At 39.3% G+C, this 16,936-nt stretch overlaps 1 protein-coding gene across 3 annotated transcripts in view; it reads left to right on the forward strand.

Moving 5' to 3' along the window:
• The first annotated feature begins 4,793 nt into the window (after nt 1–4,793).
• MARCHF5 (membrane associated ring-CH-type finger 5) overlaps nt 4,794–16,936 on the forward strand; it is a 28,928-nt gene continuing 16,785 nt past the window's right edge. For all 3 annotated transcript variants that reach the window (XR_008489132.1, XM_054382178.1, XM_054382179.1), the window contains exon 1: nt 4,794–5,085. Coding sequence is in view for 2 of the 3 variants with exons in the window: in XM_054382178.1 (XP_054238153.1) it covers nt 5,042–5,085 (44 nt within the window). In the remaining variant the exon portion in view is untranslated. The remainder of the gene's footprint in view (nt 5,086–16,936) is intronic.

The raw sequence follows: 16,936 nt of genomic DNA on the forward strand, positions 1-16,936 counted from the left end.
AAAGAAATGTAAGAAATGCCCAAATAAGCCTATCTAACTCAATTAACATTGTATTGAGTTTATTTTTATTTTACGAAATTCATTATGAAGCAATTTAAATATACAATGACTATGAAACCATGCTAGTCTTTTTGACAGAAAGTGAATATTCCAGCTAACTTGAAGGTTAAAATGAAGTATTATATTACTGAAAAAAAATAGTTTTATTGTAGAAACATTTTTCTCAGTTGAGATTTGTTTCATTTTAGCTTAAATGAGGGCTCATTGGTTTTTTTTTTTAAAGATGAAATCAAGTAGATTAAAAATCCCTAACTGATCCTCTAATGGAACTTTACATATTACTATCATAGCAGTTAAAATGCAATTTTGCCAAAATAGAATACTTCCATATTGCCAGGCTGCTCAGCTTTGTTGAAAACAGAGTGTCTCAAATTTGTCAAACCAAGATCACTACACTAAGGTACTGCTCCTTCATTATTTGGCCTCTTTTTCAGGCCTTGTTGAAATAGTCAGATAAAGATTTAATATACCTGCATATTATTCTTGCAGTAATTGGTTGCTATCTTTATTAAGCTTAAATCTGCATAAATTTGTTATCAAACAGTTTAGTATTTTAAGAATTGATCTTTTGATGAATGTGATAGCCAAATTTAGGGCTTTTATACGTTTTGGTGCTTTTCATTCAAATTGTCAGTTTTATTTAATTCAAGATGACTGCCATCTCGTTAATATCAGTGAGGCCAAACTCAGCCAGATCTCAATGTGTGGCAATCATTTTCCCTCACTTTGCATTGGTGAAGGGGAGCCTGTTCTCAGGAGAGTTCTCTTTGGGCTCAAATGCAGCTACTACCAGGTGAAGGCAAGAGAGGACAAAGCAAGACAGTGCAATGAATGTCATGGAGACATAAAGAACTAAGAAGAACCTATTGAGGCATGATTTGTGTAACAACGGTTTTTTAAAATGGGGAAAATAAAATAATCCAAGAAATAACCCGAGATTGACAGTAGAAATTTCCAATGCAAAAAAGAACGCATAAAGAATAAAATGGGGAAATAAAATGGAGAGAAAAAGAAGATGAGAGAGGATTGAAGGAGGAAACTGATAGGAAAATAAAGTAAACGTGAAAAAAGCAGCTGTATATCTAGTCTGGTTAAGGGGAAAAGATGAGGATGGAATGACAACTCTTGCTCTGTCAGGGAGTAAGTTTTTTTCTCAAATTTAGTAACAATTAAATACATAATATATAGGTATTTTAGGATATGTATATTTTAGAATCACACTTCAATTCTGGGAAAAGCAGAAAAATAATCCTGAACAATAAAAAAGGCACAAATCAGTTTCAGATTTCAGGACCTTTAAGATATTTATGGGATGTCATGAAGTCTGCCATTATAGAATCACTGAATAGTTTAGTGTGGAAAAGATCTTTAAAGGTCATCTAGTCAAACTCCCCTGCAATGCACAAGGACATCTTCAAGTACATCAGGATGCTCAGAACCCTGTCCAATCTGACCCTGAATGTTTCCAGGGATGGGGCTTCTACCACCACTCTGAACAACCTGTTACAATGTTTCACCACGCTCCTCATAAAAAGTTTCTTCCTCATGACCAGTCCAAATCTACCCTCTTTCAGTTTAAACCCATTAACTATTTTCCCCACCATGTTTTTTATGTACCCTATCATGTTTTTATATTTCATGTATAGATGTGGTGCTAAAGGACCTGGTTTAGCGGTAAAGTTAGATAATAGTTGGATTCAATGATCTTAAAGGTTTTTTCCAACCAAAACTATTCTATGATTCTATAAACCTACAAAGTATTTATTAATTGACCTGCTGTTTAAGTTTTGTCCAGACTTGTTATCCCTCTCTGTGCCAGAAGTAGAGCAAAGCAGCTGCTTTTGTCACAGACTGTTCTTCATCCTTAAGTGGCAAGCAAGTGATGCTGGATTCTAGTTAAATTTCTTCAGGTAAGTATGGTTCACAGCCATTATTACTTACCGTGCCCTCAGAACTTTATCCTCAATAACAGACAGCAAGCATATCCTTCACACTCCAAAGCAAATTAAAGATGTTGCACAATCACATAATCATAGAATCATAGAATCATTAGGGTTGGAAGGGACCTCAAGGATCATCTAGTTCCAACCCCCCTGCCATGGGCAGGGACACCTCACACTACATCAGGCTGGCCAGAGACTCATCCAGCCTGGCCTTAAACACCTCCAGGGATGGGGCCTCAACCACCTCCCTGGACAACCCATTCCAGGGTCTCACCACTCTCATGGTGAAGAACTTCTTCCTCACTTCCAGCCTCAATCTCCCCACTTCCAGCTTTATTCCATTCCCCCTAGTACTATCACTACCTGATATCCTAAAAAGTCCCTCCCTTTCTTGTAGGTCCCCTTCAGATACTGAAAGGCCACAATGAGGTCACCTCGGAGCCTTCTCTTCTCCAAACTGAACAGCCCCAACTCTTTCAGTCTGTCCTCATAGGAGAGGTGCTCCAGCCCTCTGATCATTCTCATGGCCCTTCTCTGAACACGTTCCAGCACATCCAGATCCTTCTTGTAATAGGGGCTCCAGAACTGGATGTAGTACTCCAGGTGGGGTCTCACCAGAGCTGAGTAGAAGGGGAGAATCACCTCCCTCAACCTGCTGGCTATGCTTCTCTTGATGCAGCCCAGGATACAATTGGCTTTCTGGGCTGTAAGTGCACACTGGTTGCTCATTTTGAGCTTCTCATCCAACTGCATCCCCAAGTCCTTTTCTCCAGGGCTAGGAATAAAGATAGCCTCCCTCTTTCCCTTTGTAATATTTGAGAATAAATATATAAAACCAAAGCATATTGGTAGTCTAGCTAATCTGTGCTCTGGCCAATAGACAATGCCCTTATTCCAGACCAAGACAAGCAACCAGAAACTCTGACATCTAATATTGCTCTTATGTTTCATAAACAGCTGTAATTGGGGCAGTCTGTATCAGGCTCTCCTCCAGGAAGTCATGTCCACATGGTTTACTCAGGCCACTGTACGTCCAGGACTTCTCAGCAGTGCAATCAAAACTGAAATTTACTCTCCAAATAATAAACACAAAATAGATTTTCTGTGACAGGATGTCAGCACAACACGTTCTTCCTACTTGATTCTATGCATGCCGATTGTAAAGAACATTTTACATCACCATAACTACTTTAGCATTCCTGTGTATGATATTCGTAGCAATTAGAAAATAAACAACACCCTTCCTTCTCTATGTAATACCTCTGAAGTCCATGTCTGGATATTTTACACACATTTTTACAATACTTTTCTCTCAACAAAGACTCTTAAAAATACACTGATTTTTCTCTGACTAAGGCAGCACAGTCAAGAATCCAGTACATTCACTAAAATCTCTTTCCTATTCTACTTGATCTATATAGTCAGATATATTCACCACACAAATGCTACTTGTCTCAATCAAGAACAGATGTAGGTAGATGCAGCTGCACAATTGTGGGGTTGGCCCTGGAAATTACTACCTTGTACAGTTACTTCAGTATAACAAAATTGCAATTGACACAAGATATCAGGGATTAGCTACATGTAACAAAACTTTTTACAAGAGCTATTTATTAAAAATATAATTTATGTAATATATATAACCTGAAAAGGAAAATTCAAAGCTGATCTTTACTAACAAACATCCACAAGAATCAATGCCGTAACTGCATCTGAAAAGTAAGATCTCTTCCTTCACTTGGGGAACATGGTATTATGCAGAATGTTTACATGTATGCAAATATACATACACTTGGACTGAGTGGGAGATGTACATGCACCGTGGAGATGATCTCTCCCCAGGTGCTATCCATCTCTGTTCTGTAAAATCTTGTCAGCTTCTAAATTTCCAGTTTCAGCGACTGAAATGATCTGTATCAACTTCAAAACACATAAGAACTTTTAAAAGCACTCTAGAAGCCTATTTTCTTATTAGGAAGCATACCTACAAACTGTCATTACCACCAGCCATTCCACAGCTCACCCCACTTGCTCTCAGAAGCTAGTGGCCACCGGGCCTTTAGCCAGCACAAATGGCCACTTACAAGGGCGCCAGGTGCATGTCCTTGTCATTGCCAACAAGCCCATACAAATGGATTAATTTCCTTACAGCCGTGCCAGACACCGCCCTCCTCGGGAACTCAGCCGGGGTAGACAGCAGGCAAGGTGCCCTCTTCCCTCAGGCCTCTCCACCCCAAGGGTAGGTCCCAGGGAAGCCAGCTGGCCAGGGAGCTGTCTGCACCTGCTCGTTAGGCAAGGGAATGACGAGGGGTGCGGAAGAGGGTGCTCTTTCCGTGTAGGGATCCCCACGCCCTTGAGTGAGCAGAGAGGGGACAGAAGAGACAACCTTTTCCTTCCCCTCACCAGTGAAGAGGGACGGCCGGCAGCAAGAACGGGGTTGCCCCGCTCCCCTCACCCGCCGTGAAGGTCAACGGTCGTTGCGGGAGAAGGAGGACGGCAGTTGCACGGATGCCCTTTTCACTCCCTGACCCTTTCTAAACCTCAGGGGATTCTGGGTGGCGAGGAAAGACACAGGCTGGGGTAGAGAGCAGTGCCGCGGGGAAGAGGGAGGGGCATGCCCGGCGAGACCTTTAACCGCTCAGCGGCGTCAGGCCTACGATTCCCAGCATGCCGCGCGGTCATGCCCGTTTCGCGACGCTGGCGCAGTTCAACTAGTGCGTGTTGGGTACGTGCATTCGTGGCTGCGCTCGGCAGTGACCTCACGGAGGTGTCGCTGCCGTAGCGTCTTACCCCGCGAGCGCGGCGGCTTAGGCCGCGCAGCTTGGGTGTGCGGCTCTGTCCCGCCTCGGCGACCGGTTCTCCGCTTCGTCCCCGCCTGTTGAAGGAGGGACTGCTTTAGCTGCCTTGCAGGGACGACTTCGTTGTCTTTCCTCTCGCTTTCTCCACCGTCGCACGCGTGACGCGCGCCTTCGTTGCCCCGGGGCATTTTTTGTCAGGCTCCGGGCCCTCAGCTAGGCCCGTTTCTCCTTCAGGGAGCCATGTCCGAGCAGACGGGCTTGGCCGTGCCGCAAACCATGGACAGGTACGGCGAGAGCCCGGCGCTGGGCCACACCAGGAAAGAATCCTAAGGGTGGGCCTGTGGTGTGTTTCTGGCCGGCGAGCCGCGAGGGGAGTTGGGGTGGGTCATTTCAGTGCGGGGTCCCCTCAGCCGCTGCTGAAGGGTGACCGATGCGCGATGACGGAGGGGCAGGCCCTGGGCCGATGGCGTGGGCCCGATTTCACTTACTGGCTTTTGGAAGTTTTGGTGGTCCGGGGGAAGTAGTGCAAACTCGGTGGTAAATCAGCGCAAGGTACCGCAGGCCCCAGCGTAGCGTCGGGTGCGCTGAGGATAGTTATGCAGCGTTTCGTCAGGAGGTGTGTCTGGGCTGAAACGTGGCGGAGGTCCGATTTCTGCGGGTCTAGGATATATAGTAGTTACTGAAAACGTTGATTTGTGCATAAAATAAGGCAATAAAAGAAGCCCAAAGCTTAACTGGCTTTGTATAGTTTAGGCTTTGAAGAAAGCATACAACTGTTTTTTGGTGTGCTAAAAAGTAAAAATTAAAACGTACTTTGGCTTAACGTAGATGATAAGACACTGACTCTTAAATTGCTTGTATTATACTTATTTTCTCTTCATGCTTTTATTTGTTTATATAGCACTTTCATCCGGTGCCATTGAGTGCTTAAGATTCATTAGGTATCATTTTGAGTCATTCAGGAAACCCTTGAGACCCACCCTTGTAAACAACAAAAAAGCATCCATAGCCTGTTATTGCCGAAGGTGGGGACCCAAAAAGGAATCGGGCTTCTGTTGATTAACCTGTCAAGCTTTAATTATAAGGAAGAAAAGGGAGGGGAAAAAAAACAACCCCAAAGCCAAAGCACCCTGGTGTTTTTATCCCTTCTTCAACACCCCTAAAGAAAAAAAAGAGTTAGTGAAATATAGGCTGTCACAGGCAAGTGGCAGAGATCTAAATTACGTGAGTCTGAGGCAGAACTTGTGTAGCTTAAGAGGTGAAGATGAAAACTTTCAGCTTGGTGTAGAAAGAGCATAGAAGTGAGTTGAAGAGGGACGGAAAGTTGCTATGAGGAAAATAATTCCTTTTGATACACTTCCAGTGAATGTAGTGAATAAAAGGGAAAGAGGTAAGAAGACAAAAAGAACTGTGAGGAGGATGATAAAACTACTGTGTAGGAGTGGGGGGAAGAAAAAGAAAAGCTCAGGAAGATTGGTGTAGAATCAGCTCCTCTGATACTGAAAAAAGCCCCAAACAAACGTCTCATTTCGAGGAATATTTTTCTGAGTTCTAGAAAACCATGATATTCTGAGTAAATGCCCTATTGTCTATAGCTGTTATAACCATGAAGTCCCAGTTCACCCTTTTGGGAAATGGCTGTAAGGTGATTGTTGTGAACAGCAGTTAACTGCTTTCCCTTGTTTCAGTTAACTAGTAACCAAGCCAGTTTATTGTTCTTCAGTTGTTACATGTAATGGATACGTGGGATTTAATGTACATTTAATTTTTTTCTTCATCTCTGTGAAGTTGTAATTTGTGTCTTTAACCCTTTAAGTCTTTTTCTAGTAAACTTGGAGTAACAGAGTTGGTACTGTGTAAAGTAATTGGAAATTGTCACTGACTTCCTGAATAACAAGGACAACTGGAGAAAAAGCTTTATAAAGTATTTAGGTAGTGCAAAAGGAGGTATGAAGAGACTGTGGCACTCCTATAAAAATGTATTTGGCTCAGGAATACGGGAAACTAGAAACAGTAGTGAGAGAAGTGGTAAATGGAGTGTTAAGAAGGAGTGAAGTACTTAGGATCGAATTTAATTGACTGTGATACAATGTTAATAGAAGGATTTTTGAGTAACTAAGAGCTGAAAATGCATTCAGTTTAAGTAATTTTTAAGTCACATATAAGGTTTATGGAGCAGGTTTATTTTGGAAGAAACCAATTTTAATTCATATGGTATTTTCCCAGGTTAAACATAACTGTTCTTATGTTGCATGTTGTGAGGGTCAAGATAAATCTTCAATATTTCACTGTAGTGAAATGCCTCTTCTATCCTGTTACCTTTATTGCTAATTACAGACAGTTGCTTTCTTGGGTAAGAGAAAAAAATGCAAATACAAAAGCTTAACAGTAACTGTTAATGCATTATCATTGATAGAATCATAGTATTTTTTAGGTTGGAAAAGACCTTTAAGGTCATTAAACCCAACCATTAACCTGCCACTGCCAAGTCCACCACTGAACCATGCCTCTTGGTATGCCTTTTAAAATACTTCCATGTAATATGATTCAACCACTTGCCTGAAATCTGGACACCTGGGCAGCCCATTTCAGTGCTTAACAACTCTTTCAGTGAATAAAAGTTTTGTAATACCCAGTCCAAACCTCCTGTGGCACAGCATAAGCCTGTTTCCTCTCATCCTTATCACTTGCAACTTGGGAAAAGTGGAGAGAGACCAACCCCCACCTTTCCAGAACTGCTGTTCAGGTGGTTGCCAAGAGCAGTAAGGTCTACCCTCCTGAGCTCTTTTTCCAGGATAAACAATGTCAGTTTCCTCAGCTGCTCCTCATAAGACTTGTGCTCTAGACCTCTAACCAGCTTTGGTGCCCTTCTTTGGACATGGTCCAGCACCTCAATGTGTTGTAGTGAGGGGATGGTATTCAAGGTGTAGCCTCACCAGTGCTGAGTACTGAGGGACAGTTGCTTCCATAGTCCTGCTGGCCACTCTATTTCTGATAGAGGCCAGGATGCTGTTGGCCACCTTGATCACTTGAGCACACTGCTGGCTCACATTCAGCCTGCTGTCAGCCAGCATTCCCAAGTCCTTTTCTGGCAGGCAGCTTCCCAGCTGCTCTTCCCCCATATAAGTAGCATTGTTGTCATGGGGTTGCTGTGACCCAAAACAGGATCCAGCACTTGCCCTTGTTGAATGATGTGCCACTGGCCTCAGCCTGTCAATCCGCCCTGCCTGAATCCCTGATCCCTCTGTGAAGCCTCACTACCCTTAAGCAAATCAACATTCCCACCCAACTTGGTCTTGTCTGCAAATTTGCTGAAGGTGTGCTCAATTCCCTCTTCCAGACCATTAATGAAGATGTTAAAGAGACCATACCCTAATACTGAGCCTTGGGGTACACCACTTGTGACCTGCAGCCAGCTAAATCTAACTTGATTCATCCCCACTCATTGGGCCTAGCCAGACAGTTTTTAACCCAGTGAAGCATCTACCCATCCAAGCCGTAAGAAGCCTGTTTTTCCAGGAGAATGCTGTGGGAAACTGTGTCAAAGGCTTTAGTAAAAGTCCAGGCAGACAACATCCACCGTTTTCCCCTCATCCACTAAGTGTGTCATCTGGTCGTAGAAGGAGCTGAGGTTAGTCAAGCTCCCATGCTATCATATGTATTGTAACTTAACACAAATGGCATACTTTTAAATCAAATTTAGATATCTTAATGAAGGATGCAGAAAATAGCTTTTCAGTGAAAAAGAGGTTTGTTTTATTCTAATAGTTAAGGAGTAAAAAAATAGGGTTTCCTTTAGTTTCCCATACCTACATGGTCACGCTGAGAGTAGTGATGTACTTTTGTATTGTTAGTAAGGAGGTGCTGCAGATTTGAATGGGCACTGCTTTGTATACAAGGGTTGGAGCTCTTATAACAAGTTCTTTATTTGTGAGAGAAAACAGCTGGCTGTTTCTCTTGACTCTTAGATTGTATATCTGCATGACTTACAGGTTTATTTTTCTTAAAGCAATTTGGAATTCTCCAGTGTAAGGAATATTTTGGTAGCATCTCAGCATTGTCATTTGGGATTTGTCTTCTTTATATGTATTTTGTGGTCTGTCCTCTTTTAATTTCCATACATAGTTTCAGTCTGGAAGCAAACCATGCATTTTTAACAAAGAGGCTAAATAGCTGTTAGTGTTTAAGGAGCTTGTTACCTGAAGTTTTTCCACTGGTTTTTACATTTGCCTGAAGGATTGGCTGCAGCATAAAGACATAGGAGAAGTAAACATGGCTGTGAAGTGACAGTACATTCTGGACTTCTCTCAGCTGTATCATTTAGGAAACTAATCCAGATGATTATCATGATCCTTTCTGGCCTCAAAATTCTGATTTCCATCACCCTTGTGAAGTAATTTTATTTTCTTCTAACTCATGTTTAAATAACAGCCCTAGGTAGTAGTCTTAAAATATTCTGCATGCAGAAATCTTTGCAGTCTGTGGTAAAGGACCATATTCCTGGACTAATGGGTATACTCGAAGGTAGTGGTTAGTGGTCTGCTGAAATGGTGAGGTTCAATTATTTTTAATCCCTTTATTGATGTTGTTTTAATACATAAATTACAGAATGCTAGATTACCTAAAAATGTCTTGGAATTTATAGCTATTACTCTATTGAGTGCACAGGGCAAACTTTACTTGAAAGTTAGTTCTAATACATTTGCTAAATTTTAACAGGCAGAGGCTGCTTGATGCACTGTATGTTTTTTTTTTATTGTTGTTAAAGTATATTATAAAGGCATTTTTAAAGGGAAATACCCAGGAATATTGTGTATGGTATTAGGCTGTTGAACCTTTACAGGTCTAGCATGCCATGATCATGAACTGAGTCAGTTCTTGTGCTTTCAAATATAGTTTTGAAAATGCACAGAACTCCTTAAGTCTTTTATGGTTTGGCTTTTTTTTCACCCCCTCATGTTTCCTATTCAGTTAAGGGCTATAGATTTTCTTTCAGGACTGTTTTACAACACTTCTTCCAGTTGGACCCATTTAATAGTTTCTTCTAGCTGCCCTGTGTAGCACCTGTCATAATAGGTATTCTGGCTTCTTAATGAATTTTTCAAACATTTTCATTCTGGATAACTTTGAGGATAAGATGTTGATCTGTTTGGCAGATTTGCATGCTCTATTTGGTCCTTTAAATACTTAGAATTTTTCTCGTTTCAGCTGCTTGTCAAGTACAATTTGACTAGTTTTTTTATAGCTATGGTTTTAAGTGGAACTAACATGAAATTCAGTTTGTTTTTAAGTTATGTCTATAGCTCCATCATGTCACTTTGCTATTCTGTACTTCTCTGTAATAGCTTGCATGTTATTGCCAGGACATCAGTTGACTGTGATCCTGACTACTTAGCCTTCTTACGGAACACTTGACTGGGTCTTACCAGACTTGATGTTAGAATACATATGAGAAAAGAAAATTATGAAGTATTTATTTCACTATGTGGTCTTTTTACTGTGTTGATTGCGCAGTCCCTTTCTGAAGTGACAAGATTGGCGAAAGAGTTGTTAATCATGTACTTGCTATAATGAAGTGGCAAGTCAGTGACAAGCCCATGTTGATAGAAAGCCTAGGCAATCTAAACATGAGTGATTACAAAAAAAAAAAAAGTCTTCCATGTGGTCACTTTAAGAAGTTACTTTCTAATGGGTGACCTCTGATTCATTTGTGAAGATAATGTAGTCAGTCTGCCATCTTAAAAAACCTCATATGGTTAGCTACACACCAACTTTTTGCTAGCTATGTCATTGCCTGTAGTTATCTTAATGTGATCTGTAATGTTAAAATGTACTCATATTCCTAAGCTTTATTTTCTTGAATTCAGTTGGATTGCCCTTGTGGCTGGTGACCAGAACATGGTCACTTTTACTTTCTGCAATTTTTTGGTATTCAGAAATGTTAGGCAAAATGTGATAATCTGTTGAAGGCTTATGTGCAGGTACATGCTGAAGAATCAGCATAGTGGTGGTTTTAGCATGGTTTAACTTTTTAACTAGCATGCTTTATTTTCTGAATAGATAGTAGTTGGTTCAATTGTGGAGAATAAGCAGTCCTCCTTTGCAGAAAGCAGAGCAACATCATTTGACTTGTTTTGTTTTCTACCCTTGTCATTCCTGATTTAGAGGAGACAATAGAGTCAAAATTGCTATTATATTTCAAAGTGATTAAAAGTTAAAATGCAAGATTGCAACAGTATACCTCTTTTGATAGCCTAAGTAATTTCTTAGGCCAATTTCAACTTAATTTTCTTTTTGCCAGCACACTGAGTTGTCAGGAAAAATACTAGCAACTGAGGTTCAAAAGTGGCAAACTAGTAAATTCATGGGGGGTTTATTTTAGTTTTCTGAACTGTTCTCTAATTCTGTGGTAAATTTCTTTTTTTAAAGAAAAATGTGCAATGGCTTTGTACCTATTTTTCAGTTGCTCCTTTCATTCCAGTTAGCACGTGTGGTATTTGTTGGTATGAATTTTTCTCTTTGGAAGTGTGGGCACTGATGGTGGTTTATTTTCACAATCAACTGTTGCTACTTTAGTAACCAAAGACCCAGGTTTACATTTAATACTATAATGCTACAACCTAGACAATTTAACTAGTGCATTGTGGACTCATTCTGAACTCCTTAAACTGGATGATGTGCACTGTGGATAATCTCACTAAAGTTGACGTATGAGTACGTATGAGTACATCTTTGTAGGAGTCATGTTCAACTGGGTAAGATACAGAGTAATAAACAACATAAACCTGGATTTATGTAATGTTTTTACTTTCTTAAACTGCTTGCTATGTTTGTGGTTATTCAGACTGTTTGTTTTACTTGTCCTGATTAAGCATATCTGTCTTCATTGCCTTACCTGAAACAATTGTTTTCTTTCTACACAGTACTGTTAAATTTTTTTTTTTTGAAAGAGGACTTTTAGTTGTTCCTCTAGACTAGGTTATACATGCTTGGAGAGAAGAGGGTGTCAGAATAAAGGCTGGGTTGTACTGGGTAGATTAAGCTCTACCAGAAAGGAAACAAAGTTTTCTTTCCTGTCTTTACCTCAACTAATTTGAAGCTGATGCTGATAAAGGAAGGAAAAAGCAAAATTATGTATATCTTAGAGTGGGTTTGAAGAATGAAAGTTTGAAACAGTAGTAACTTTCTAATAGCTTGACTTTTTTCATCTCTTGCTGTTCCCGTTCTCTTTATGCCAAAGGTTCTGCATAGATTCAGTTCTTCCCATGTCTTATCAGTAAAGATGATTAGTGAAGACTTACTGCAGACCTATAGAGTCTTTTACCCATCTGTATACAAATGTCAGTGTGTTATTTATAAACTACCTTAACCTTTTGATTCTTATCTCATGTGCATTATATTCCCATCTTTGACATCTGCTTTGATAATGCTTAGGAACATGCATATATGTTTTGATTGCTGCTTAACTGTTAACTTCTTCCTCCAGACAGTAGGCAATTATTCTACCTGTTAAGTGGGGGGGGAAATTCCTGAGAAAATATTCATTAATTTTGGTACTAAAAGTCTTAGAATTTCACATAATATCAAGGCATTCAGGTAATGTTTTCAGATGTTTTATCTGCTTAATTTAAAAAAGCTATACAAAACCATATTGTTTTACTATCTTCCACACAACAATGCTCATAAAAATGTAAATATTTTGAATATGTATCTTACATATACAATAATTTACACAAAAGAACCAATTAAAAGGTTCAGGTATTCATTTTATAACATCTTTTTAAGTAAAACTTAAAGTGGTAATGAATGTCAGCTGTTCAGCACTTGTATGCTTGGTGCTGCTGACATCTTAACCTGCCTATTGTCTTACCATACTACAGAGTGGGTGAGAGATTCCTTGTGCGAAAGTGCTAAGAGCTTTCTGATGCACCTTATTTTTCTCCTGTCAGAACAAGTTGGGTGAGGAATGTAGTACTTATTTTTATCAAAAGAGTGCATGAGTTGCTCTTTTTTTACTGGCACTTCTGATTTACCACAAGTAGCAAATCTCTTCAGTACAGAAGATTGAGATGATCCAATCTGAAGTGGTTGTTCAAAGCAAGCTACTCCTGGCTGATGTTTTCGAAGTGAAACTATTATTAAGGTTACACAAGATGGTCAAGAGACTGAAGAACATGACACAGTAGGAAAGGCTAGGAACTGGGCATGCGTAGTGTGAAGAACAGATGGCCTGGGGAGGCCGAATAACCTTCTGAGGTTGTTCAGAAGACAGTCTGGTTCATTTTCACAGGTTCCTGGCAGCATCATGAGAAACAACAACCATAAATTTGAACAGAGAGGATGTCAGCGTGTGGGGATGAGTAGCAGTGCAGTCAGGTGTTGGAACATGTTGCTCTTGGCAGCTGTGGATCCCTGTTTATGGGCTTTTTAAGACCCATCTGGAGAAAGCTCTGACAGTCTGGTCTGAATTCACAGTGTTGCTTCTGCCTTGAGACTTGAGGACTAGAGACCTCCTGTGGTCTCTTCCAGTCCAAATAATTCTATGATACCAGGTCTAGATGCACCTCCAATTTGATTAGGGAAACAGTAATAGTGTTTGCACTGCATGACATGACTATGCCAGTCCAGAGATGCAGTCCACTAATACTGTCTCACAAATCTGCACTTAGACTTCTGTAGTATCTGCTTTGAAATCTGTATGTAAAAGTTTAGATCACATCTTGTCTAGTTGGATTGGGATAATGTTTTTTTCCTTTTCTCAAAGATTTTATTTTTCTTACCTTTTGTTGTCTTAATGATGATATGAGTGCTTTTCGTTGTTAGCTTTCTACTGTTCACTGAAAGTGCCTAGGCTTGAGATTCTTGTGTCATTGATTCTGGGAGAAGGATTATACATCTCCTGCCTAATACAATATAGGATAAGAAAAATTCCAATCAAAATCTCCACTTTTAAATGCTAGCTCTCAAAAAAAATTGTACTGAAGTTGTATTAAATTGGGAACTGGCTCTTAATTTGTTTATAATTTTAAATCTTAATTATCTTCACTGATTAGGATAAAAATTAAACTGGCTTGCTATGTTACAGTTTCTCTGTAAAAAGTAAGCACCAGTTGATTTAAAGCCAGCTGTGGAATCTTGTATGCTTATGTTTGGAAACATCTCTCACAGGAAGCAAAATTTTTGGATAAGTGTAGTCGGTGTCTGTATGCTGTTACGTGATTGCTGATGAGCATTTAGTGTTCTCAGTTTATGTATCTGTGCCTGTTTTTCCCTCTGGTCATGCACCTTTTCTTTAAGAATGGTTGTATTAAGAGTGTGAAGTTAGTGAATAATAGAGTTCTTATGGACAAGAGAGGTCAGTGATGGTTTTCAATATGGTCATTATTTCTCTGTAATTGTTCTAGGAAATAAAATATTAGACCCTTTATTTTAAAGATGTAATGTTGTCTTTATATACCTTCCTGATTTCTCCTCATTTGTTTCTCCTGTTATAAATGCCTCCTCCTGGGATCTTGAATACTTTTGTTTAGAAGTGAGTATTTTGTATTTGACTAAAATATGCCGACACAAGCTAGCTTTCTGTGGAGGATATAATTACAGAAGGCCATGTGCTGAGTGCTTGTGACTTCTATCAGTGAGTCATGCAGTCTGTTTTGCAGAATGGTGAGGAGGGTTTGTTAATGTAATGATCACACACCTTGGAGTTTTATTAACATTTATTCAGACTAAAGACATTCCCAAATTTTCAATGCCTGCCACATTTGAGTGGGGTCCCATTTCGTTGTTCTTGAGGTGTTAGTGTCCAAAGAATTGTGTTTCTGGCATTTCATTTTTTGGGGATAATTTCTAGGTTTCAAATAGTTTGGTTCTTACTGCATATATTAGGAAGATGTAAGATGACTGACTTGAGCAGACCTTTTTTGTTTACTCTCTTACACTGTTAAATATCTGATAAAAAATAGAACTTATCAGCTGAGAATAGCTTCAGTAATAGTGTCTCTTACATCAACTCTGAAGTTCAAAGCAGTTTGCTTGCTTTGGAGTCTTCCTGCCAGTTTTTGCAGCTTGAGGACTACACTGCCTATTTTTCTGCAGTTTTCTTTGGAAGAACAGAAACATTGCTTACCTAGTATGGTCAGTTTAACCGTGAAACTCCGTAGGCACGTCATAGAAAAATTGGACTTGTTTCACAATTACCTTGCCTAAGAATGAAATAGTGAGTAGTCCTAAGTTAGGTTTGTCTAGCTCAAGTCTATGCTAATGTGTTTTCTTCTGTAACTAAAAGATCTTGTGCCAAAAAATTAATTTGTTTTTACATTACGTGGGTGATAATGGAAAATTGCTGCACAAGATTGAGCTCATGTAGGCTCTGAAGGGAACATAACTTTGCATTTCTTTTATCTTTTGCTAGTCACAGCAGCAGTCTTTAATGTCGGTGTGGTTACTTTTTTAGACATGTCAAAGTTGCTCTATTCTGTATCACTTCTCATATTTGTAATGTCTTATCAACTCTGTACACATATCACATGTATACTAGTATTGGTATTTTTCTCATGCAACACCTTCCCTTTCTCCCAATGCAAAGTAATACTGTTTAATGCTGATAGAATAGTTTAATAGAAAATACATATTTTTATCTTCTTGAAAACTGAGAGTTATATTTAACATTCCAGTTTGAAACAGCAGGTTAAAAACATTTTGATAGCCATCTTTGAAAACACAGATACAGTTAGTGTTCAATTAAGGAAGCTAATAAGTACATGATAACCTTCTGCTATGGAAAAGTAAATCTTCCAGGAGATACGAAGGACTCAAGTTTCTTATTCCTTGTCACAGAACTTGAATGAATGAAGGTTAAATTACTTTGACCAAGCACTTGCTTTAACTTACATTGTGGCTAATAGAGGAAAAAAGGGATATAGTTTTGCGTATCAAGTGGCACAACTAATTACAGAATTATGACAAAACAATGAAGCAGTTGTGAAGTGATTCCTAGCCTTGGTCCATGGGCAGCATTTTCAAGCAAGCGGTACACTCAAAGTAGAATTGTCAAGGTTAGCCACAGTGCTAGTATTGTTGAATTCTTCAATAATGTTTGGAAGTTTTTTTTCTGGGAACATTTACTGGGGAATCTTTTGCTTATGTAATTAATTTATAGCAGTATCTTAAGGTATCATAGCATACTTAGAACCTCTTTTTCACTAAGAAACAACCTCCTTTGTTCTAGAGCTTCAGATCAATTTTCCTGCTGCCTGCATAGATCTTCTTCACACAAATCTTCCTTCTATTCTCTACTTAAGTTGGAGTGTCAATTGAGTAATTTTCTGTACTGTTCTTGATTAAATATTCTTGGTTTTTTTCCCCATCATTTTGTATGCCTTGGTTTAAATTGCCTCTAACTGAAGAGTGTGTTGACTGAACTACTGAAAACAGTGATGCTAGTGTTATTTTTTTTCCTTCTCAAAAAGGAAATAATAATTGTAATAGCAGCTCATAATAACAGTAATCAAGGGTATAGTTCAAAATACTTTTTTCCAGAAGGCCTCAAATGGTTGAAACAGAGATACTTGTTTGTTATACTGTTATTTTTCTTTCTCAACATGATGGTAAGAATCAGTGTTCCTGCCCCCTAGCAGGCACTTAGTAGCTTAAATTGTGAGGGTTGTAATGCCTGGCTGCTAATATATAATAACAACAGTTTAATTAGCAAAAGGTGTCATATTTTAGTAATAAGGTGCCTATTGGTTGAGTAATAGTTTTGCCTGATCTGTCTTTTGCAGTTTTTTAGGAGAGCCCTGTTTTCCCTCCCTCCCTGAATAAATAAATGTTTGCAACAGCAAAGCTCTTTGTTTATTTAGAGGCTCACAGCAAGGCTCAGCCTTGGTGACTTCTCAAATTTTCCTTTTCCAAAAATTACAGTATGGTAATATTAAACAAAGCCTTAAGGAGAACTGAATTTTGAAGCCTCTTCAAAAAGAATATGCCTGAATAACTGGTTGCAAAAGTTTAATTTGCCCAGACTTAAAGGTAATTTTTTTACCGAGTCTAGATTGTCTTTGACAAACTAGAGACTTCATGCCAATGAGACAGCTAAATCTTGGGGGGGGGGATTTCTTATTCCAGGTTGAGTAGAAG

This window comes from Indicator indicator, chromosome 7, assembly GCF_027791375.1.
Source record: "Indicator indicator isolate 239-I01 chromosome 7, UM_Iind_1.1, whole genome shotgun sequence".
Taxonomy (NCBI): Eukaryota; Metazoa; Chordata; class Aves; order Piciformes; family Indicatoridae; genus Indicator; species Indicator indicator.